The 26,966-nt window shown below is 30.6% G+C and overlaps 1 protein-coding gene and 1 long non-coding RNA gene across 2 annotated transcripts; one reads left to right on the forward strand and one right to left on the reverse strand.

The window, feature by feature from the left end:
* Window positions 1–2,617: 2,617 nt before the first annotated feature.
* LOC148282684 (aldo-keto reductase family 1 member B1-like) lies at window positions 2,618–14,537 on the forward strand. The gene is made up of 7 exons (XM_088224695.1): window positions 2,618–2,730; window positions 6,320–6,462; window positions 8,212–8,353; window positions 8,985–9,179; window positions 10,788–10,987; window positions 11,954–12,109; window positions 14,268–14,537. The coding sequence occupies exons 1-7, from the start codon at window positions 2,665–2,667 to the stop codon at window positions 14,311–14,313; spliced, it is 948 nt and encodes a 315-aa protein (XP_088080821.1). The 5' UTR covers window positions 2,618–2,664; the 3' UTR covers window positions 14,314–14,537.
* Window positions 14,538–16,230: 1,693 nt separating this feature from the next.
* On the reverse strand, window positions 16,231–26,606 carry LOC148282685 (uncharacterized). Its single transcript, XR_015822029.1, has 2 exons — window positions 26,565–26,606; window positions 16,231–17,839 (listed from the first exon to the last, which is right to left on the reverse strand). It is a non-coding gene; the product is annotated as an uncharacterized LOC148282685 (long non-coding RNA).
* Between the last annotated feature and the right edge of the window lie 360 nt (window positions 26,607–26,966).

The following is a 26,966-nucleotide window of genomic DNA, read 5'->3' on the forward strand; positions in this document are numbered from 1 at the left end:
GTTCAATGATCTCCCACAAACCATCATTAACATGAAGGATCTTCAAATGAAAAAAATGACTGAAGAAATATCTTATAAATACTTCATAGTGCCTTTTAATAAACAAATTTTGTATGGTATAAACAAAATTATGTAAAATAAACCTGTCGTAATTTTTTTTTTTAATGTGTCCCACCGAAAAGTCTTTAGATTCAGTGGGTAACATATTGTAACATGTATTTTAAAATATCAAATAATCGCTGTTCTGCAGCACTGAAACTGACAAGGACAGAGAAAAAAAAAACGAAAAATATATTTTTTTTTTTTTAAAAAAAGGAATATAAAAACAATGAACTCTGTCAAACTCCTTTCACGACAGCCGGCAGTCGGGTGTCTATTTTTAAGATATTTTTTTAAATGTTGAATTACCTGTTTTTATAAGAGGCTTTGGAGGATCTATCCTCGACATCAATTTGACGACCATCCCGTGTCAGCAATATTAAGCACGAAAATAAAACATTTTGACGAATATTTTTTCTTTATTAGCACGACTACTTAGGGATAGAAGATTGTACGATTTCAAGTACTGTAAGTAATTTCAAAATGTTTTTTTTTTATTTATTTTTTTGTAATTAAAATTTTAAGATATGTATGGAAAAATAAACAAATGAAAATATTTAAAAAAGTAAAAAATATAATAGCTAATTGTAATTCAATTTGTAGGTACATCATTCCGTGTCCGCTCCCTAGTTGGAAATGTAGACTAATAATAAAAGTCTAGCAGTGCTATTCTGAACGCTCTCGCGGGAGAAAGCGTGGCTAGCAGGTTATCCACGTAGTCAACTCTCTTTTTGATTGCCCAGAAATTGTACAGTTAATAAGCGTTCATGTACCACAAATACGATAAAGGCAACAAATATTATTTCTGGAAGAAAACTGCCGAACTAACGTCAGTTGCAATGACGTTATTAAAAGGTGTGCAATTATTGCTAATAAATATGGGAATATTGTTGATATTTTTAATTGCGATGCAACGTAACGGAAGCAGGAACGGAAACGAATGCGGAAGTGTAAATACTATGAAAAAATAGTAAATTAAAAAAAATAATATAATTTTTAATGAAATTAATATTCATAATGAAGTAGTGGTAAGTTATATTTTATGAAAAACAGTTTGGCCGCTTTTACACCTAACAATCTGTTCCTGTGTTCTTGACTTCTTGTTCGGTGACCAGCTACGCTAAATAATTTCTCAATGGCGACGATGCTAGAAGGAGCTGATCAATATTGGCGCTCTAATGGCAAAATACTTATGATTAATTCGCATGAATAAATTAAATTAATAAATTCGCATGAATTTAATTTCCACCACATAAGCGGATCCTCGTGTAAAGGCAATCGTTTTTCTTTTTCGTACTCTTGAAGTTGTGACTGTGTCTCCAAAAAAAGATTGTCATTCTTGTTATTTGTAATCGAGTCTTGCTGGTCTTCATTCATACTAAACGTGGATTCTAACTATAGTAATGATGAATTCATCATTGATGATGACGTAGAATGAACTTCATTCTCATTTTGAGTTTGGCACATAGTTTACATTTGGCTGTTAGATCGTCAATTTCAACGAAATAGTTACAAATAGGACTTGTTTTTGGTTTCATATTTGCACTTAAGTTACACACACGTCACAAATTAATTAATTAAACAAGCAAGAACAGAAAATCTTACGAGCTTACACTCACTTCCGGTGTATAATGAAGTAAAAAAAGTATGTAAACAAACGCGTTGCGACAAATGCCGAAAGCACGCGCCCGGCTCGCTTGTGGTTGTCTGGAACGCCTGGAACACCCCACCCGCGCGTAAAGTTCCGTTATAAAAGTTGCGGACACAGAATCAGAAACGGATGTTAAAAACCGCGCAGAACTTCCGCAGTTGCGGAAGCAGAAGCAGAGGTCTGTTGCATCACTAATTTTTAACACGAGTGATTCACAATTCGAAAAATGTCTAGAATCTCACTTTCTACTTTAAGTTTATATTAATCATATTTAGTTTTCTCATCATATTTAAGTGTACCTACGTAAATATTTCAGATCAACCATGCCGGCCTCGTGATGTAAGGTCAGCGCGTTTGCCTGCCATTCAAGAGGTCTCGGGTTCGATTTCCGACATGGTCGATATGAAATATTTATTAAAAAGGTGTTTTCACACTAGAATATTTCATAGTCTCTGGACTGGTACCTGAAGCGTAAGACTGGTCATCTTACCTTCATGTAACAAAAATTATCAAGATACGCTGCGATTGGTGTACCAATGCAGTGCCCTATGAACGATTCGGTGCGAAAAGGGAATGATGATGATAATACAAGTGTATTTTGTATTTTATCTTTATTTTTGTTTTCCATATTAATTTTGTCCTCCAATTGCATTCGGTTTATTTAATGCATAATTTTTTATGTCATTTGTTTTATTTTAATTATATCATCACGTGTATCAATGTAGTAGGTTTATTTAATTTTGTATTACGGTGTAATAAAATGTGGTAAGCCGTGTAAAATAAAAAATAAAAAACAAATTTAAAAAATATAATCTATTACTGTGTTCGTTTGTTTACCTGTCCTGGCTTTAGGAAATAAAAGGCTGGTTTTGTGATTAAGTATTGAGTATCGAACAACAGCCGCGTAGAACAATATGGCAACTAATATTCAGTTCAATAATGGCTACTCCATGCCAACAGTGGGCTTAGGAACGTGGAAGGTAATTGGACATGTTTTATGAATTTGAGGATAATTGAATATTGACTGTGGAGGATCGTATAAAATTATTATAAATTCAGTAAATATTTTTACAATTGTGCATACTTGAATTATTAAATTCATATTTGAAAACCTCAACATTCCTTACATGAAAAAAATTTGAGCTATTTTAGATTCCAAAAATAGATCAAAGAAAAAACTTAATACAATTTTTAATATTAATTTAATACATGTATTTATATTAACGTTTCCCATTAAGTAATTTAAAAAACAATTCTCGCGTGCATAAAGGAATAAAATAAAAATGTACTTCTGTGTTAAAAAAAAACAGAAATAAAAAAATTTCTTGCATAATAATTCAAATAAATATTCAATTTTACAAATTGGTGCAGAGAATCATCATAATAAATTGTAATGATATTTATAATTGAGATACCAGAATAATTCTAAAATTCATCACTTAACATTTTTAAAATCTTTATATATTATATATATATATATATTATATCTTTATTTATATATAATTCCTCTGTACATGTGATGTCACCGTACTCCTCCTAAACGGCTTAACCGATTTACGTGCGGTTTTCAGAAAAATATAGATATTTGCGCTGTTCGTGTTCGTAGGTATTAAAATCTTCAATCGAATATGTAAAAACGAAGTTAGGAGCATAAATGTTTTATTCATCGATCTACCCGGGTTGCATTCGAGGAGAATGCATTTGCAAAAAATGGAAAGATATTGTTTTTTTGTGTATAAAAAAGTTTATTTTTGAATGTTTACAAACAGCATTTGTTTTTTGTGGATCTCAATCAGATTCTTTCTTTAAACTCCTTATAATTTGTACCCATTTATTTCTTTTTATTGGATTTTTGGTGACACCAAAATAATATTAAATTCAATATATTTTTAAAAATAGTATTCCTACATAAGTACACCCCTTTGTTGGTGAGACGACCGGAGTTTGACGTTTGCAAAAAGAATGCCATATTTGAAAAAAAAATGTATTTTATGCTTTGGAATTCAAAAATAAACAAGTACCTACTTAAATTAAATACTTTTTGAATATCAATAATTTTTAGTTTTTGAATTTACAGTGGTGCCTCACACAACGAACTTAATTCGTTCCAGGAGCAAGTTCGTTATGCGAAAAGTTCGTTATGTGAAACGCGTTTTCCCATAACAATACATGTTAAAAAAAATAATTCGTTCTGTAGCATAAAATATGGTAAGATGACATAAAAAAAAGATAAATTTTTTGTTATTATTTTTATTTAGATACATCTAAAAACATAATGAAAAAAACACACATTGTTTAATTTTAAGAAATAATCGAATCTTGCACATCTTCATCCATTTTCCGCTTTTTGGCCGATGGTGCAGTGAAAAACCTGTCCAAAGTCGTTTGTTTCTCTCTTTTCTTCAACATCTGCCGGAAATAACGGACAAGAGTATCGGAGTACAGGTCGTTGATCCTGTTTGCTTCAGCGGAATCCGGATAGTGGGCATTGGTAAACTCTTGAACTGCTTTCCATTTGACCAGGATGTTCTTGATGTCAGCAGTTGGAATTGGTTGATTGTTTGATTGTTGCTCCTCGTTATCAGATGACGCTTCCCTTTGAGCATTGTCCTGTTGTTGGGTCAGAAGTGTTTGGAGCTCTTCAGTTGTCAGCTCTTCTTTGTGTTCCTCAATAAGCTCCTCTACATCCTCTTCAACGATTGCTGCGACACGTGCGTAAGTTAAGCGTACTGCTCAGTGACTAACGACTGCCTGCGCGGAAGGATGCAATAAATCGGCAGTGATCGTGTGAAGTGGGCGACTTCGTTGTGTGAAGCGAAGTTCGTTGTGTGAAGCAAAGTTCGTTGTATGAATCGTGAAATGAACGAAAAGGAAGTTCGTTGTGTGCAGCGTTCGCTGTGCGAGGCGTTCGTTATGCGAGGCACCACTGTAATCACAAACAAGTACCTAGATGAAAAATATTTTTCCAAGATAATTGCAGGCAAGCCAACGTTCGGGCAGGACAACGTCTGTCGGGTCCGCTAGTAGTTTTATATAATATAATAAATATTGTGGAATTAACTTTTTAAACATCTTGTCAAATTATAACTTTATTGTAAAGAGGGGAATTATATTTTTGTTGTTGATGACAAAAAATGTTTGAGAAGGGAGTATAGAAGTCTAAGCATTTACAGAACTTGTCATTGACTGGTTTAATTGGTGAATGTTTACATTTAGCGTAAGAATCCGTTTTTCAAAAATGTATCAAATGTCAGTTATTTAAACGTAACTAAAAATCCATGGTTAAATGAATAAATAAATCAGTTAATTAATATAGATTTTTGGGATAAAAAAAATATGGGAGTAGAGTAAATCTCCGTTTATCCGAACTCCGTCATTCGGATTGCCAAACATCCAGATCGTTATCAGGAATTTTTAATATTTTCTTTTATTTTGTAATCAGTGTACTGAAGACATTCTACAACACACTAGAACAATATTTATATATATCTTTCATAGACTCCAAGAAATGCGACCCCAAATCTAGTCCTGTGTTGTTTTCGGAACTAAGGACAATGGCGGGTGAGTGAATCTCGTGAAACGTTAAAAGAGGATATTCAAAAAGCTGGCATAATTCATTCAAATAAAATATATTATAATATCATTTTAAAACCCTGCTGTAAATTTCTAGCCCTCCTTATTCACTTATACATTCCTTCATCTCAGTTGAGATATCTGTGTTTTTGTACCTAATACATACTTAATCTCTGACGAGATATGCCTATTGTCTATGTAGATAAAATCCAAGCGTTAAATCCAGTGCCTTCTTGTTTTTTTGTAATGATTTGCACATCCAGACTTAATAATGTTATAAATGCGAAAGTGTGTTTTTCTGTTTGTTTTTTGTTTCCTTCGCGTCGCAGTGGAGCGATCGATTGACGTGATTGTTTTTCTGGATAAGCTGATTTCTCGGAGAGCTGATAAGTGTCAAAAGCTACTTCTCGTCACAATTTTTTTTTTACTGCCTCGGGAAATTTCTTAGTGGAAAATTAATTCTAAGGGGAAAGTGGTTTCATATTAAAACAGAATGCCTGTGCTACGTCGCTAAAGACTAAAGGATGGAGAGTTATTATTGTTAAAAGACATCACTAATGAATTCATTAATTTCTCCCTAATAACGCCCAAGCAAAACCGCGGGTAAACGCTAAAGCCTCAAATACAACAGAAAATATTAATTTTATCTTTGTATTTGAAGTCTGTGGTCCAATTTTTTCAATACCTTTATACTGAAAGAAGAAAAACATCGCAGTTGGGAGTTTTTTTGCTTACTCGACAAAAACGAAATTAATTTTCTGATTAGACGTATTCTTCGATGCATTTTTTGTCAAGGGTGGATTTAAAAAAAATGCATCGCAATTTCGTTGTAATGGAAAATTATTATTATAATTCAGGGGGTATCATTTTGCACGGCCTTTTTTGCAAAAGTATTAAATTAAAGTGGGCCCACGATTTTTTCACAGGATAATTTTTATTTTGGAAACAAATCAAACGTAACTTCCCTAGTAAAATGACAACTATCTTTGTCCTTAGAGTGAACCAGGCGAAGTGAAACAGGCTGTAAAGGATGCTATCGATATTGGCTACCGCCATTTTGACGGAGCCTACTTTTACCAGAATGAGAAAGAAGTTGGAGACGCCATTTTGGAAAAAATTCAAGAGGGTGTGATCAAAAGGTACATCGATTATAAATTTTATTTTATCTATTTTCGCACCACAACAGGCCAGGAGGCCCAATTAAAGTGGTGAATTACATCACAGAACACCCAGGCTTGAGAAAAATCTAATTTATTTTTTTGTGCTTCACCGGGAATCGAACCCAGAACCTTCCGTGCGTGAGTCAAGCGTCTTGACTACTACACCACGGAGGCCGCCGTTATATTATTATACTATTAAAAGTGTTTTTTTTTACATACATAATATTTCGTTCCCATTCTTACTCATAAATCTTTTCTCCTATCCGTATTTAATATCAAAAACTTCAGAAGCGTTACCGTAACGTAATGAATAAATATATCAGTAATTATCGTTACGTTTTACATATTAGGTACTCGTATGTATTTTTATTTTACATTTGATCGCTTACTAAATGATCTTTTTGCGTAGATATTTAATTTACCTGTATATTTTGTGTGGTTTTGGAAGCATTATCAAGCAATCTCAAAAGCGACGAATTCATCTTTATTACAACAGCACCAAAAAATAAATAATGGGGCTCAAAGGGGTGATATTTCAAGGTCCCGAAATCCTAATCAACCGAGGCCCGAAGAGCCAATTCAACCCACGCGATGCTCGAAAGGCCGATTACGCGAAACCCGAAAGGGCGAATCTTATCGCCAACTGTTTCTTATTAGTTAATTTTATTTTACATGTTATAAATTTACGCCTACGTTCATGGGAACTTATGAGTAGAGTAAGATTTAGTAAACCAATGAAGTGCAGTATGCCAATGTTGGATTTTTTCCTCGTTTCTCTTATTATATACAGGTTGACTGGAACTGAACCCGCCATAGCAAATTCTTACAAAGAAGAGGTCATTTGCTAAATATTGGATCTTAATTTCCCTAGCTAAAGTTTTATAGATCGGAAGATATATCAATTTTTATACTTTATTGAGATTTTACCAAAATTTGAACTTCAAGCATTCAGAACTTTAAGTTTTTTTATTATTTTTTTATTATACGTCAGAACTTTCATCAAACTAGGGTTAAAAAATGAGATATTACGCCTTTAAAAAAAACTTTACGATTAAATTCAATCTGAATTAATAAAAAAAACTACGGTGTTTCAATCATTTATTCTACTCTATGCTAGTTTTCTAGTTCGTCACCATTTTTTTTAAAAACGTAATATCTTATTTTTTAACCCAGTAGGTCAAATATCTTATTTTTTAACACTAGAAGATCAAATTTTGGAAAAATCTCAATAAAGTGTAAAATTTATATATCTTCCAAACTATTATTTTTATAATCAATAAAAAAACATATAATACATTACGTACATATTATACTCCCAGGAGTTATTAAAAAAAACTCATTTGGGACCGAACATATAAAGAAAACATTTTTGTGACAATACATAATATCATTCATCCGAAATAGTAATAAAACATAATTTATGAAACATAAAACCCAGTACTTTACACCATCTATATAAACTACATTAATAACTATCACTATCAAAAAGATTAAAGTAATACTTTTTAATATATAAAACTTTTGTTCAGGAAAGTGAGGTCCAATAATTAGCAAATGATCTCCTCTATATGCGAATTTGCTATGGCGCGTTCAGTTGCAGTCACCTGTATATATTTATTTTATTTAAAGAGAATATTAAATTTATGTTAAGATTTCCTCGTAAAATATGACCTTTTTGTTTTCTTTTTGTTCAGTTATTTTGTCAATACTTATGTTTTTGTATTGCAGAGAAGACGTATTCGTAACTTCCAAATTATGGAACACCTTTCACGAACCGTCATCTGTAGAAAAAATGTGCCGATACTCTCTGAAGGAATTTGGAATAGGATACTTGGATCTATTTCTCATCCATTTCCCGATATCATATGCTGTATGTTATTTAAAAATATATATTTCTACTATGTTTTGCTCATAATATAAGATCTTCATACCGCACACCGCATCTGAGGACTATCCTTGATGGTGCCCACATACAAGGAAAAATTACGCGTTGCCAAATGAAAAAAGCTGCCCAAATGAGCACTATACAGAGTGTAATGGAGGTACATGGGGGTTAAATCGATCGGCATTGAGGTCCCCCATCTCTCTGCCACCAATGATCCATCCTCCTAGTTACAGGTTGGCGGCCTCCGTGGTGTAGTGGTCAAGACGCTTGATTCACGCACGGAAGGTTCCGGGTTCGATTCCCGGTGAGAACACAAAAAATAAAATGTGATTTTTCTCAAGCCTGGGTGCTCTGTGATGTAATTCACCACTGTAATTAGGCCTCCTGGCCTGTTGTGGTGCAAACAAAAAAAAAGTAAAAATATACTAAATCATTGCATACAAAATTACCATCCATTTGCACTTGGGCTAAAGTAGGAATGTAGAATGAAAACAATTTTTTTAAAGTATTTTGATTGGAAACTAAAAATATGTATCTGTAGTTTGGATGTACCGCCGGTAGTTAGATACATTTCTCTAATATAAATGATAATATTTTTTTAAATATTATTTTACAGGATAGAGGAGAACTATTTCCCCGTGACGAAAATGGAACTATCATCTATTCCGATTACGACTATGTGGACGTTTGGAAGGAAATGGAAAAACTTGTGGAAAAGGGATTGGTCAGGAGTATCGGTGTCTCCAATTTCAACAAGGACCAATTGGAGAGAGTACTATCCATCGCCAAAATCAAACCGGTCACAAATCAGGTACTTAATTAAAACAAGGCTGGACTATTAATGAAAGTAAGAAATTTGAGATGGTGCGGTGATGTGATTGATGACAGAAAATATAATTTTTGATGACATAGCCATTCCACTGGCCTACAGGCGCCTCGAAATTGAATTGAAATTAACAAATAACAACAGGGATGGAGAATACCTTAAATAAGGGAATATGGAAGTCTAGGCATGTACAGGGCTTGTGACCTGTCATTGGCTGGTTTAAGTGGCCACTTTACACACTGCCACTTTACACACCATTTTGCCTATGTTTGAACATCCATATTTCTTCAATTCTTACATTTGTTGATTTAAGTGAAGTTAAAGAGCTGAAACCTTTATTGCTTCGAAGAGATTCATCGACTGAATTATTTTACATACTAGGCAACGCCTGAAAACAATTTTTCAATTTTTAAACTTCTTCTTGGACCAGTTGGTTTCATTACAATATTTGAGTTTGTCCAAATGTTCGTAGACAAAGTGGGTGAAATCCAGTCTTTTGTCTACGAACATTTGGACAAACTCAAATATTGTAATGAATAGAAATTGTTTTTTCCACGGGAAACTCCGTGGGAATATTATTTAAAAATGAGTGTCACATATTTCCTTAAATAAATTTATTCATCTGTACATTATCACATAAATTTCAATGTTATTTTGGTTTTATTAATATAATTTGAAAAATATTACTTAATACAATTTTTTTTTTAAAAAGACTTTAATAACACCTTGACGTTTGAGCTTCCTTTCTAATATTTTAGCTAGAAATTTGAAAGCATCAATTTAATTTTTCTTTCAGACAGACGCCTATCAGGCCCATCTGTCGCACACGAATAATGTAAAAAGTCTGTTTTTATGATTTCTTTCATTATTACCTTTTATTTGGTGATCCGAGCCTTTTGCTAACGCAGCGATTTGCTTTCCGTAACCTCAAACTCGAAGAATGGATAGTGAAATAAAGGTTTAAGTCAAAATGTTTGAAAAGTGAATTTAAAAATTCAAAAGAGTATGTAAAAATCAGCTATAGCCGGATGTTGCCTGCTTTTTATTGTTTATTTTGCTTACCAATATCTCCTTAAATCTAGTAAATGTTGTAAAAATATGCAATACACACGAATGTATTTGTCTATCGTATTTATTTATTATGTATATTGTACTCGTAGTTGTATTTTCTTTTCGTCCCAACTCAACACGCGACTTTAGTTCAATATATTTGGAATACTTCTTGTCCGCTTTTTTGTAAATAAATTAATATTAAAAAAATAAAATATATATATATATAGAAAGATATATTATCTCTTATAAGACTGCGCTCTAAAATCCCTTTAAAGACAGTGCTGTAACATCGTGTTACATTAAGCAAAATACGACATATTTTGAAATAAAGATATTTAAAAACTAGATTTTAACACACATTTTTATTGTTTAAAAACTTTTTTTCCATAATTCGTTAAAATAATAATACACTTAAGGACTGACATAGCAAAATATAAATAATAAAATAAAAATTCTATAATTAGTCTAGTATTCTGTGTAAATTCATATGACATCATAGCCACAAAAAGGTTTATGAGCTTTATGTAAGTGTTTTTTTAGGTAGAATGTCACCCGTACTTAGCCCAGAAGAAGCTAGGATCGTGGATGGCAGAACGTGGTATCGTCCTCACGGGATACAGCCCCCTGGGGTCTCCTGACCGTCCTTCAGCACGTCCTGAAGATCCTGTTCTGCTGGATGACCCTCGCCTGAAGCCGTTGGTTCTCAAGTACAATAAGTCTGCTGCTCAAATACTCATCAGGTAATGCGGATATCCTTATTTCCTTGTCAAATGTCACGAACTATTAAATTCATTAAAAACACTATGGTATATTCGAACGAACTGTACAATAAAATACATCTAGTGTGGTTTATAATATGATATGCATGTATGTATATGTACAGTATGTGATACATGTGCATGCGTATATATGCATGTTTGTGTAAGTTTATATAATTGTTTGTATATATGCATGTGTGCATTTGGTACCTATTTTGTTTATTCTTAATAATTATTACGCTCAGCGTTTTTTGTACTCTGTTTATATTGTAATGACATTTTTTTTTTTTTTTTATGAAAACTATAGTCGTCTTCGTTTTATTTGAATATTTATGTTTTATTTTTGTAAATGAGTGAATGTTTTCTAAGTAATATAAATAAAATACGGTCGAAAATACGCGTCTACATGACCTATCTGTTAATTACACATCTACTAGAATGTGTGTGTTTTATATCTTTATCGGAATCAAAAAATCATGGCGGTATTATATTTATTCAGTAATAACCATAGATAAGACTAGATATGATCTGATTATGATTTGATGAAGAGAAATTGAGATTAAAGAATACTATTTATTTTCGCATAAAATTCTCATTTTTACTGTTGCGTTTTTTATTCTAAAAGTATTCATTTGTATTGCAAAGCACTAGTGTTTTTTTTTATTTATTGTGTTTATTCGAATAAATAATAGTTATTTGGAAATAAAACATTTTAAAGATTATTTTCAAACGCTTCCTTTTATTTCTTTATCTTTGATTATCATTACATATTTTTCATTATTTGTGGCGCATCTTATCAAAGTTTTATTAATAGACTCATAAATAAATGTGATGCACTCAAAAATAATCAAGTAGATATACCAAACTTATCACAAGAACAGGTACTTGATACTTTTCACGAACCATTCTGAAAACTAAATCTTTAATCATTTTTTACTTATGTTTTAGATACCAAATTGAAAGAGGATTCTCAGTAATTCCAAAGTCAGTAAAGAAAGAAAGGTTACAGCAAAATTTGGACGTCTTTGATTTTAAAATATCCCCTGAAGACATGAAAATTCTTTTAGATATGGATTGCAATGAGCGATACATTACTATGAACGGGTAAGTATATAATTTAGAATACGAGCACTTAAGAATAAGTCTTTTTATTTACAATAATGCTGTAACATACTTATAAGCATTAGTGGGTTTGAAGCAGGTGAATTCCTATTTCTTTTCACACTATTGTGTACTTTTTGCCACCATAAATAAAACATTGAATAATCAGCCTGCGTCCATGAAAATATGCGTAAGCGAAACCTTTGTGTCAAGTTAGACAGAGCTAAATGTCGGAATTTTGTCTTTTTCCTCAACTATACATATATATTTTTTTAGAATGAGTATCTAAGTAAATAGGTATATTATAAAGTAGAGTGTTGTTTCAAAACGAAAATGATTATATAATTTGCCTCTAGTTTGATAGAATTATTTTATTGAAAATATTTACTGAATTAAAATACGTTATAAGTTATACATGGGAAAAGGTTGGTTTTTAAAAATCAAGATCAAATATTCGTTTTAAAAAAAACTGGGCCCTTATCACAAAATTTCAATTCCGGAATTCGGTTCGATTAGGCAGGATTTTTTGTATGGGGGACGAAGCGAAACCGAACCTTATTTGCATAGTATGGATGTATTTATTGTGTATGCTGACAATTGGCAGAATTCCATATTAAATTTGGTAATGTATCAAAAATAAAACAAGGTTATTGGATTATAATTCTACTTTATTTTTTATAAAATATACAAAGGGTATATTGTGACGCCTTTCGTCTTGTTAGGACATTTTCAAACCCCAATATAACCAAAATATTCTTCTAAAATATACTCAATGTACCCTGATTGATTTTTAATTGCTCTACTTATTTTGGCTTGCATAGAAATCCACAAACATAAAACAGCAATTATTTTTAGTATATAAGGAAACTGTAAATATTTGAATTAGTTTGTTTGAAAATGTCCTAACAAGACGAAACGCATCACAATATACTCTTTGTTTATTATATAAAAAAAAAAGTAGAATCCAATAAATTTGTTTTATTTAGGATACATTACAAAATTTAGTATGGATTTCTTCGTTTTCGCTTTCAAAAACCAATCGTCTTTCCCAAACTTTCTTAATGCATATTACATACGTACGTTATTTATGTTATTTATCTTTCGTTTTGGCAATTTGCTTTCGTGTTTGGCAACTGTCAAAAACTGATTTAGCAGATAAACTTTCGATGTTATCTTAAATCTAGATATACACCCATGATAAAAGTTTATGTAATACCTAACACGAAAAATTACATAGTAAATGGCATTGAATAGGTGTATAGGTTTTCACGGTCACTGTTACCAATTTGTGTCTTTTTGGGTAATCCCGTGTAAGTTGGACTCGTTCCGACGTTTCGGCTACCATTCCAGGAGCCATCTTCAGGGTACACACACACAGTTTACCCTAAACATGGCTCCTGCAATCGTAGCCGAAACGTCGGAACCAATCCAACTTACATGGGATCACCCAAAAAAGACACATACTAATAAATAGACATTGCTCAGTAGTCTTGAATTTCATAAACGCTAATTTCCTACCAATGAGGAAGTATATTGTTTTTTTTTATTTGGTAGGACTATTAAACTAACCCAAATTTTTATTTTTTTATTTTTTAAGTTCTCTTCCGCTTCTTCTCGGTCAGACTTGCTGATCGGACAGTGGACTTACCGTAAACCGGAAATCTTTCACAATTCCCTTATCGTTGGTTAATTCATTTAAACTTGTGACGTCGTTTAAAGTAGTTCGTTTTTATTAAAAATAAAAAAATTAAACATTATGTATTTCCCAGACACTTTGCCTCACAATTTAATGCTTTAATTTTTACCGCGCGTAAGAAAACATTTTTATATCAAATTTTCCATAGAGCTGAACTTCTTTATTGCTTAAAATAATACCATTTCAAGACGAAGCGAGTAATAAAAAACCATCAATGAATTTGATAATTCGTCAAATGTTTTTTGCTAAAAAGGATAAATAAATCAAGGAGCAACATTTTTCCTCGGTTATTATTAAATTCTTAAATATTTTGTAAAAAGCGCGTTTCATATGCATTATTAGGTAACTAAAAAGACATTACTCGAATTATTCTGCACAAGAAATCTTATAAAAAAATATTTTGGATGAACACGGTGGATATTTTTTATTGTGTACAATAAATAAATATTTTTTGTTTTTTTTCAGTGTTGGACATACGCATAAATACTATCCTTTTAACACTGAATTCTGAAGAAAATATCTATGCATAGTAAATCATCGTTTTCAAGAAACACCCTTTCGTTTGGCACATATTTACTCTTTGCGAAGATTATCTCAGGAAATGTTTGATGTAACACTTTGAATGCACCATAAATGTCTTTAATGTTACGAGCAAGTTTATAAACTGAATTTTGAGTCACTTGCTTTTGTGTTATTTCTTAGATCTTTACCGCAGAAATAAATATTTGGAGAAAACATATTGTGTTTCAATAAACCTTGAATATTGTATTATAGTATAAAACGAATACCACACCTTTGTATATTGTACACAAAACCCATTTATCGTTTTAACAAAATGTGTTTGACGAAATATGAATCATGTATTATACATAATCGAATATGCAAAACACATTCAAATTTTCGAAGAAAATCATAACTTTCAAATAACTTTACTTAAAATCTGTTTTTTTTACTAGGCAATAAGGATACTATTATAAGGATCACAATGAAGTAGCAACGAACCAATTAAAAAATTCGTTTGTTTGATAAACATTAAAAATATAAAAAAGCAAATTAATGATAAGATGCATGTAATGCATCATTTAAATATTATGGCTATAAAAAATATTCACGTTTGTGGATAAATGATTTTCAAATTCTCTCATGAAACAGACAGTTTTGCAATTTTTCACAATACTCATATATATTTTCTGACGCTTTATTTTATCGATCAAGATAAGGGGCAACAAGTATAATATGAAAATTTTAAGTTCTCCAAAACGAAAGCTATTTTCAGGAGGAGTGTACAAGTCTGGATTTTGCAGGAGACTGCTGCGAGATATTGCATAGATTTATATACTATTAAGCGTGTTGTCCAGATGCTCTTTGAAATATATGTATGTTTATGTAATAATATTTTATTTTCATTTTTGGTATTATTTAATTATGTACGTGCTTCTACTTTCCGTTATGTTGTATCCCAACTCAACACATGGCCCTTTGCCTCATAGAATTTGGTATGTGTTATTATTGTATTTTTAATAAGTATGTATTTGTATGAATAAATATGTTAGAATTTAGTTTCCTATGCAACTAAAAAGCCAAAATTTTCAGAAATCCTTGTTAAGCGTATTCGCTCACATATATTACGTTTAATTATTTCTAGATATAGTATACCCACGCACATTTATTTTTAGGGTTTTTTTCATTTTTATAAATAAAATGATATATTATGTAATAAAAACTGGAACATATTACAGCAAAAAAATTGTAATTAAATAAATAAACAGGCAATCTTCATTGCTACAAATTGTAATAATACAAGGTCGATATTATTTTACGGAACGCACTAATGGACTAATGGCGTTCATTTTTTGTTGGGATTTTTTAGGTTCTAAATCAGAGAGCATGGAATTTTCTCGAAAACACAATAATGAGTTTCTAATGATGATGAACATAATTATAACTACTTTTGAAATATTTTGAGTTAACATAAAGAATAACATTTAACTCTGACTCGGGGCTCGCTGTATTGTTAAAAACCTTGTTAGAAATTTAATCAATGAATAATTCAGTTTTTTTTAAATATTTATTAAAATATTGTAATAAAAGCTTAATTACCTGGACGTGGAATAAAATTGCGGCAAGCAAAAATACATCTCCAAGAAAATATAGGTAAAGACATTAATAATATTGTTAAAAAAAAAAATTACTGATTTTATAATAATTACAAAATGAACTTAAGTGCAAAATGGAATAATGAACTCATATGTTTCGATATATAACTAAATACAAGAGGTTTTCAAAAATTTAAATTTTAAAATGGACGCTTCCCGGGGGCTTTAAATTGTCACTAACTTATTTATACCGATACTTCATTCTTCGGTCTACTGACCTAAGAATGAAGTATCGACTGTTTTGTTTCATATTAAATAAAAAATCATTTTCATTATCTTTTTATTACTTACATTTCAATGACAACATATAAAATTGTATTTAAAATTGCTCAGAATGCCTTTATTATTATTTGTTTGTTTTTAATTCTCAAGATACCTTGGACTAAAATTGCTATAAAATAATTCGTCTTTGTTTTAAATATATAAATTCTCAGGACAGGTACATTTATTTCTAATTGCTGTGAAAATTCTGAAGATACCTAATGAGGAAGTTCAGAGGTTTTTAAAAAAAAAATATTTGTGAATAGACTATTAAACTAAGCCAAAATAAATTCATTTTTAAAAGTTTTGTATTTTTGAAATTACTTCACGTGTAACGTCTCAAGTTGAGTGAGATGTGTGAGTTCTGCCGATTCGTCAACTGACTTACCGTAAACAGGAAACCTATCACAACTCGTTTGTCATTGGTTGATTCGGAAGAACTTGTGACGTCATGAAATGTAGTTCATTTTATTAAAATCTATTTTTTTTCATACGTTTCAAGAAACCTTCTTTTACAATTTAATGCTTTAATTTATACCGCGCGTAAGAATACATTTTTTCTATCCAATTTCCCGTAGGGCTGAACTTCCTCGTTGCTTTAAAATGCTCTGACTTTATTTTATTATAAATTCCTGTAAAAAGTATTCAGAAATCGTTGTTTCGAATTTATTTATCTATTTTTTTTTTTTAATTACACTCTTTAAATATTAATGAAATTATCAAGGCTTTTTAGGCTGTGCCCGTGTCAAGCCATAATAATTATCAATAAAAAATACATAGTAAAATTAATTAGATTAAATTATAATGACATGTGATGCAATAGAATAACAATCCAGAAAAACAAGGTATAAGTAATAAATAATAAAATTCCAAAGAATACAATGTAAAAAGATTAATCAGATATAAATATTAAAATATAAATTATGCAAATTTAGATTCACACAAAGTCAAATATACAAAATAATAGTATCATTAAAATCAACAAAATAAACGTAAAATATAATAGTTTAAAAAAAAAAACTATATAATCGTATCATTGAAATCAAAAGAACATATATATTTATAAACATAATTGAAATGATAATTGAGATATGGTTTCCAGAAACTCACTCTATACTTTAGTAAAAAAATAGGAGCAATAAATAATATGCCAAATAAGAGTGAGTACTAAATGAAAAACATGAAAATATCTAATGAAAATATCAATTTTGCTGATTGCTAATCTCCAACTCAAAAAAAATTGGCAACCTCGTCCCTATCGATGTGCAGCATTGATTGGTTTGATTGATTTAAAGATAAATTAGTTAGTTAGTTGAGTTGATATATTAATTTGTTCAGTTTGTTTAATACATTTCATTAGTTGAGCTTAAATTGCTGTATAAATTCAAGGATTTTTTTTTAAATGCGACTTAATTTTTTTTCTTCAGTCAAACCGTTCTCTCAATTCTCCATTGGCATCCAACCCGAACCCGTCGGGTATATTCGTGGGAGCTCTGATGATCTGAAACACAGGTTTCACTTTTTGGACTTGCACAACTTCTTCCACTACTTCCTGTTTACCCTCCGCTTCTTCTGTAAAACCGACAGCTTCCTCTTTATTTTGGTCCGACATATTGATTTCTAAAATAAAAATATTTTAAATATTAGAATATCGGAACAATATCATACACAACATTCTAAAATGAGACCAGGACAGTCGAGACTAGTAAACCGGGGCTGAAATAGGGAAACGTAACTTTTTTTTTACATAAAAAAATGATACTTTTTAGTGGCATAAAAAATATTTTTTAATTTGTAATTTTGAATTCCCGCAAAAACCGCCATTCCACTGGCAACGCCCCTAATATGTCACGAATCATGTTTATTAGTTCCTGACCATTCAAATTTATTTAGAACATTGTCACGAATCCTAACGTCACAACTATCAAGGCCATACATGTCGCGTTTTTCTAGTGACGTATTTGAAAAAAAATATTTCTTATATTTATGTATGAAAACATTTCTCCACAATATCTATATTGATTTTGAAAATACAATTAATTTTTCTAAATCCATTTCATATATAAAAATATCGGTATTCGTAGTATGTGATATTTCTCAATTACACTTACTATTAACAACCAGGCTCAAAGAAAAGACTCGGACAACCTTTAACGAATTTAAAAAAAAGAAAAATTATATCCATAAGGGCTTATAAATAAATTTCTTTTTTTATATGTATAATACCTCTTCACTTTAACTATGCAATAAATAACTTATTAATGGTCTCGAAAAATAATAATAAATACTTTTTTTTAATGTTGTATCCTAACTCACTCAACAGCACAGGGATTTTGGTCTAACGAGTTTGGAATACGTTACTATTTTATGAAATATATTATTTACTAAAAAATTACAACAGAGATGCAGATTAGAAAAGTAAATATGGAAGTCTGGGCATTTACAGTGCTTATGACTTATAATTGGCTGGTTTAAGTGGCCACTTCACACACTGTGTAACATTTACAATTTTGCTAATCTTCGAACACCCATACGAGTATTTCTTCAATTCTCCCATCCTTTTTTATTTACCCGGATCCGCTTTAAAGATCTTGTGGCCTCTTTTCAGATCCGCATATTGAAAAAACAATTTTTTTTAAAAATTAATTATTTGATTATTAATTATCAATTATTTTTTGTTTACAAAAGATCAGCGTTTTTTTTTAGAATTTACATTTAATGCTTTCAATGCTCTTATCGCCTTCAGAGCAACCTAAGTATATGCAGTCAATTTTCTGCCACCCTCAATCCAACTATCCCAATTCTGACTGTGATAGGGTATGTTAGTTCATTAGCTTGTTAGTAAACCGGTAGAAACAAGAAACACGTCTATCTTTTGTTCTTTCATCTGTTGATATTAGTGGTGTTAAAAAGCTGAAACCTTTATTGTTGTGAAGAGGTTCATTTCATGAATCATTTCACATACTAGGCAATGCCTAAAAACAATTTTCAAATTGTTGTGAGCACTTTTTCTTCGACCTTGGACTTGTGGCTCAAAACATCTCCATCTCTGTTGTAATTTGTTAATCTTAATAACTCCCTTAGGGAGTAAATTTAGTTTTTTGTCTACAAACTTTTGGAAAAACTCAAAATTTTATTATTTACCTTTGTAAAAAACAAAAGTTTTACGTTATGTAATTCTAACTTGGGTACAAAAATAAAAAAGGTGTACAAAAATTAAACTCTAAACATTTTATAATTAGAACTAATTTATCAAATAACTCGGAGGCGTAAAAAAAATTGTATTAATTTTTATTTTTAAACACATTAAAATCATAACCAATTAACATGTTAATTCTTTAATTTTACTATATCTTTTTATCATCTATTATTTTTCTTCTAAACTATTTTATTTATTTTTGGTTGAGGTTTTATTTGCGTCTGCACTCTTTTATTTAAAAAATTATTAACACTAATGTCAGATCACCCGATGACAAACTATTAGTTCACAGTTTATCGGGACAATTATTGTTTAATATTTTATATTTTATAATGTAGAATATTGTTATACAACATGTGTATTTTTTGGAAAATCATAGACTAAAAGTGGAAAAAAAAACTTTCAGCCCGGTTTATAAGTCAAATGTACACGAAATTTATGAATTATGTAGGTACTTAGGTACCTACCTACCGAAATTAAAAAGCAGCGAGTTTATCTTTGAATTACTGGTATCTCTAAGTAAGTCTCTATTTTTTCTGCTATGTTGGTAGTCTGTTTTGGTGCGAATTCCTGCCGTCCTAATAAATATTTTTTTTATGTAAGTTTTAAACATATTTCAATAATTTATATTTACATATTAGTTATTAACTAAAAATACTTGGTACACTTCCACTTATTTGTTTAACCAATAAGCGCTTTCACCTTTCCATGAAGAATTGTCAATAAATAATTTAAATATTTCAATAAAATTATAGTAACTTTGATTGAATAAGCATTACTTATAAGATAATAAACTTTGTCAATTTATTTTAGTTTGAGAGTTATTGTTTATTAAAAATGAATGATTAATAATTTCTTATGAATAAAATATTTTTAAAAGAAAAAAAAATATTTTTAAAAATTTATATTTTAGTAAATACCTACAATAGTTCTACACTTACTCTACCCTGGGCGGATAATTTTTTTACAGTAAAAATAAACAATATTTTTTAACATTGCTTTTTTTTTTAATCAAACAATTTTTTTTATTTTTTTAAGTATTAATTTATAATTATATGCTTTAAAGCACAGTATGAATGAAAAATATATGGGTATTATATAAAACTCATAAAATATCAAAAGAATCAGGTACATGTTCAATGTAAATGTTAATTTTAATTTGAGTGAAATAAGGATAAAGACATTCTATTTCAACAAAATACAAACCAATCATTTAGAATACAATACTTGCAAAATGGCTGGCTATCAAACTTTGATGCATAGTCACCGATTCACAAAGGCACTTAGTAAAATTGTTTGAATAATTGTATGAATTAAAGTTTACAAAGGTGATATTGATCGGGAAAAAGTACTTTAATGTGCTAGCTAAGATATAGCATATTGTAAAATGTAACATTAGTGATATGTTACGTTACGCAGCGTAGGGTTACAGAAAATAACCCGTAAAACAAAGGTATTATTAATAATCAAAACCTACTTTACAACCAACGATTTCACGTAAGATTTTTACAGTGAAATTTATTTTAAAACCAAGATTAATAAAATCAGTAAGGTCTGCCAAAATAGTTTTGGCACGCTTATCTTTTGATAAAAACCTGAACATATGACCAATAATCTAAATATGACCGAATAAAGATTGTTATCAATGCAATACGTGAATTTATTTACATAAGATTTCAAAATTCTCGGATAAGATTGTAAGGAGGATGCTTATCATCCTGCATTGCTTTTTCAGTACAAAGTTAAATCTCTAAACACACGCACCGCCGTTCCCATAACGCATATAACATCGGAAAGGGGATGGGATTTTACTAAAGGTGATTTCCGCTCCCTTTACGACTCCTTTTTTAATGCTGATTGGGACGGCATAATAGATTTAACTGATGTTAATGAGGCTGTTCATTATTTTTATAACACTGTTTACAATTGTTTAGATATGTGCTTTCCGAGGAAACACCCGGCTGTGAGTAACAGGAGATATCCGAGGTGGTTCTCTCGTGATATTATCAGTGACATCAGAAAAAAACACGGATACCACAAAAAGTGGAAGTCTTCTGGTGATCCATACTACTACTCTCTTTTTAGTAATCTTCGAACCGAGGTAAAACAGAAAAGAAATGCAGCCTTTGACTTTTATATTTCCGATATCGAATCAAATATCTTGCGAAATCCCAGTGACTTTTGGAGATATATTGGCTCTAAGCGCCGGGATGGAGGGATCATGGACTCCATGACCTGGAAATGTCAAGACGTTCGAAATGTGGATATTGTGAATGCTTTTGCTAGTAATTTTAAATCTGTTTACTGTTCTACTCCGAATAAAGAGGTGCATCTAAATAAACAAAGTTCGTCTCAAGGCTCGCAAAATATTTCAATAGATTATTTCAGCGAAACTGATGTCTTCAAATCTATTAGTTCTTTAAAGAACACTTGTTCACTTGGTCCCGATTTTGTTCCAACCGCTGTGCTGAAGAGTTGTGTACACATTTTCAAAAAACCACTAACTGTTATTTTCAATCTGTCCTTAAAAACAGGTGTCTTTCCGGAGTTATGGAAGTTCTCCAAAATTTCTCCAGTGTTTAAAAAAGGGAATAAAACATGTATCGAAAACTATAGGCCGGTGGCAATTTTATCTGCTCCTGCAAAGGCATTTGAATGGTTGATATATCATTTTGTCTATCCCCAATTAGAACCATTCATATCAAACGAACAACATGGATTTCGGCCTGGGCGTTCAACCAATACAAATTTGATGGTGTTTACGAATTTTGTCACTAAGTCACTCGACAAAGGTGCTCAAGTAGACTGTTCGTACAACGATTTTTCCAAAGCGTTTGATAAGGTAGATCACCAACTTTTGCTTTTGAAACTTCAGAGGATTGGCTTTAGCGACATTCTTCTGAAGCTATTCACAAATTATCTTACAGATCGTAAGCAATATGTGTCATATGGTCTGTATCAATCTGAAACATTTAATACCTCTTCAGGGGTTCCTCAAGGATCTAATTTGGGACCATTGTTATTTTTAATCTTTATAAATGATATTGGTAAAGTCATAAAATTTTGTAATTTTCTCTTATTTGCTGACGACCTAAAAATTTTTTGTGAAATACTGACTTCTTCTGATTGTATTAAACTTCAGTGTGACATTCAAAATATAATTCAATGGAGCAAACAAAACAAATTGTTCTTCAATGTTTCCAAATGTTTTGTAATGGCATACACAAGAGCATCCAAAACAATATACTATCGTTATCTCATGGACGGAGTAAGACTTGAAAGGGTTTCAACGTCCAGAGATCTCGGGGTGTTGTTTGATGCTCAGTTATCTTTTAATCTTCATATAGTTAATCTATGTAATGACTCCCTTAAAATGCTTGGTTTTGTTCTTAGAAATGCCAAGATCTTTTCTAACACTCAGATTTTGAGGACATTGTATAATTCCTTGGTAAGAAGTCGTTTGGAGTTTAGTTCCATTATTTGGTCGCCACATGAGACTCGATACTCTTTGATGGTGGAGAGAGTGCAGAAAAAAATTCTGCGCTATCTGTACCTTAAAGAGTGTGGATATTATCCTTGGCTCTTCCCAACTGACTTTTTACTGGGAATGCTAGGCTATCAGTCATTATGGAGGAGGAGGGACGTTCATTTGGGTGTTCACTTTTTCCAAGTGATCGGTGGTCGCATACATAACTCAGAAATTCTGATGGATGTAGGTCTGTTCGTACCTGATAACTATCTTCGACAAAGACAGCATCGATTGTTTTACCTACCGCGATGCAGAACCAACCTGCCAATGGTTATGCCGGTTGGTAGGGCAATCTTGCTACTTAATCGCATCGCCTCGGATGTCGACATATTTCACGACAGTGGGCCTTCCCTTAGGAAAGCACTTTCTAACATTTAATTTTTCTTTTTACATTTTGTTATATTATTTTAATAACATAATTATCTACTGTAATTTGTGATTTATTATTGTATTTAGAATGAATTGGGTCTTTTTCTGTAATGTTCTAAATATCTGAATAAATAAATGAAATAAAATGAAATAAAAGGCGGTGAGATAAAATAATTGTCAAAAAATTAATGTGATTTTTTTTACATCAACCACAATTGTACGAGCTTATTCAAGCATCAAGCGTAAAAAACCTTTTTTATCGACTGATTTGGTGTTTATTATTATATAATAAAAGAAATCAAATGCTGATTTGAGTCTACTGAACACTTTATTTATTATAATAGATTGACGTTATTTTTAATTTCAATATATTATGGTTGAAATATTATGAAGAAATTTATATAAACATAAATGTATTTTTATAAAATATTAAAATTTTAAGATTTTCAAAAAATATAAATGCAATTGTATAAAATGATTCATTTATTAATAACGCATAAGCAAGCGTGTACATAAAGAGACACAACTAACAGTAATAGGACGAACAAGGCGAAACACTTGTCACGAAATTTTTGTTTTTATATTGGTAAAAATAAAATAAAATGTTCAGTAGACTCACATCGGCGTTTGACTTCTTATATTATAAGTTTGAACATTTTTAATAATAGAAACAGATAATGCCTCAACAAAAATCGATTTTTTAGAGGAAATAATATTTATTAGACTTATCGGTTTATATAACTTGGCTTTGGTATGTTTCTAAAATTAATTTAATTTAACCATGTTTTGAGAACGTCCAAATGTTTGCAAACAGGCTGGATTTCCTCCCTGGGGGAGTTATTCAGATCTAAATTTGTTGCAACAGAGAGGGAAAACATTTTTGAGAATGGTAAATGGAAGTCTAGGCATTTACAGGGCTTATAGTTTAGGGGCTTATGGGTGGGTTAAGTGGCCACTTTACACATAGGCAGAATGGTGAATGTTACACATTGTGTAATGTGGCCACTTTAGCCAGCCAATGACAGATCATAAGCCCTGTAAACGCCTTGACTTTTTTATATTCCCTTCTCAAAAATGATTTCTTTCTGTTGCTACAAATTTAGAATTTAATTTAGTACGTTTTCATTTTTAAAATATTTCATTATTTTTAAATTTACATTTGTTTCAATTTTTAATTTTTGTTATGTTTATTTTTTTATACTTTTTAAATATTTGTTTATTTATATTTATTTTTCTATTTTTATTATTATTGACATGTTTTCTAATTTTTTATTATTTTCGTTTTTAGTCGGAAATAAAATTTTATTTAGATTTAAAACATACGAACATATAAATATTAACGATTTCCATTACTTAAAAGAAAAAAAACAATTATTGTGTAAACTTAAAGGGGAGTGACGTCTTATTTGTATATTTTTAATATAAAATACAAATTACAAGAAAATATTCCGTATGTTCGACGAGTACCACATAAATAAGAATTATGGGTGTTATTTTGGACTTCTTTCTGCACTATTTATTCCTGACTGCGCAATTTATATTTAAGTTTCATTTTTTAATAGTATTATTATTAATTTGAATTTTTTAAGCATCATTAAATTAATGAACACGTGTAACAAAAAGGGTCTAGCCTAAACACAGATAATTCCTAGCCAGTCGGGATCTTAAACAAACCTCTGTACATTATAAAACAGTGAAATAAATTAAATTTGAAAATTCTCCACAGAACCTAACATCGCTTGCTTCGAAAAGTAGCGTGGATGCTTGGACTAGAGAGAGGTAATTATTCTTATGCTGATATAGTCAAACACGAGTCAACGTTAAATATTTCTAGTCTACAAAAACGTAGAACTAATATTGATTTCATAAATATGTTCAGCATACTAAATTGTATAATCGATGTTCCATTATTACTGGGACAAGTAAAATTCCATTATCCGACTCGTAGGTTGAGAAACAATTAAGTACTGTTCATCGACCAGCATGGAACAAACTATGGCCTTAATTATCCAATGACTTGTCTTTGTCGTATTGTTAACTAAAGACAAGATCAGCACTTTTTTGGTTGAAGTTTACACGGATTAAACGAATACTAAATAAATAGTCCAGATCTTGTCTTGATGTCCTTTATGTTTTTCAATGCTTCCTTTTCTTTTTATGAAATGTCCGTTAATAAATAAATAAATAAAAAGTGAAACGGGTTAAATTTATCATTCCGTTTTAAATTTTGCCTGTTTATAAAATTATGCTAATTTTTTCTATTTAAACAGAGATTTGATCTCGCGTATTTTTTTATCGTATTTATATTTTTCGTGTATTTAATTTTACTATAGATTCATGTTTTTTATGATATAAAAAAACCATTAGGGTTAAATAAATTATATAATATTATAGGGTCAAGTCGTGTTACATCTCTTTTAAACGTTAATTTAAAATGTGTCTCAAATATAGTTTTTTTAGTAGTCTAGGTAAGTCATTATTGCCTTTGAGTCCATTGAAAAGTTTTTTTTTTTACTGGCTTGCGCCTGTCCTTGATTTTTAAATGTGGTATTGATGTTGTCTGCTACTATTCGTTTATATGTCAGTATAAACATATGTTTCCTATTGCAATTTTGTGTACAAATTTGTAAACAATTTGTAATGACGTATCCATTTAATATACATCAGTGTATAAATAACAATAAACATTTTGAAACAAACTGAGGTTGTTGACACTTTAAAGAAAACTGTGGTACACAAGATCACTTTATTTAACATTTAACCGACTTCTCTTGGAAGCATTAAATGTATTTTCCGACGTTTTACTTAACAAAAATCAATAGATTAAATCTTTTTTAAGTACCTAAGTTTAGACTAGACAGAATCGTGAATGTTATTCATTGTCTAAAGTGATTACTCAAAGACTTAAACCAGCTAATGACAGAGAGATTCCCTTCTCAAAGAGATTCTCTATTATTTTTTAACTCAACAAAACATGGTTTATCGAGCGGAACTGTCTAATTTGGCTTCTGCGACGTTTCCTAAGTGATTTTATTTTAAGAATTATCACTAATAGATCAAAGCCGACCTAAGTTTTCAATTCGTGAATGAAATATTAAAATTAAAATACTCAGATGAGTATGAGAGAAATAAGCAAATGCTTACCAGAAATAAATTGGAATCCGTCTAACTTTCCTCTTCTAAGTGACTGAACCAACTGGAACCGACCAAACTAAGTCCCGTAAGAAAATAATACATATAATGAATACCTTCAGCGAACAGCCATCGCGCCTCGCGCCGATCCTGCGTCACGTATACTAACTATACTAATTTATGTTCGTCTATTTGGCTGCCATTTTGTAGCAGGTAGATGGGTACACTTACGTGCTTATTTTTTTATTTATTCATTTAACATTTAATGTTCTCTTTGTTTTATGATAAATATCGTCCTTTCACTGTGAAATTAATAATAATAATAATAATAATGGTGTATTAACAAAAACTAAAATTTCTTTAGCTACCACACACATACTAAGGTAACAGATTTCTTTGGATTATGTCTAGTCTGCCTAACTAGGTACAAGATGTTTTAAGGCAGACATTTTTATGCAAAAATAAACAATAACATGACTACTTACTAGTTAATTTATTATAAAGTTATACAATACATA

Source organism: Micrasema longulum, unplaced genomic scaffold, assembly GCF_059751315.1.
Source record: "Micrasema longulum isolate JH-2025_06_02 unplaced genomic scaffold, ASM5975131v1 h1tg000305l, whole genome shotgun sequence".
Taxonomy (NCBI): domain Eukaryota; kingdom Metazoa; phylum Arthropoda; class Insecta; order Trichoptera; family Brachycentridae; genus Micrasema; species Micrasema longulum.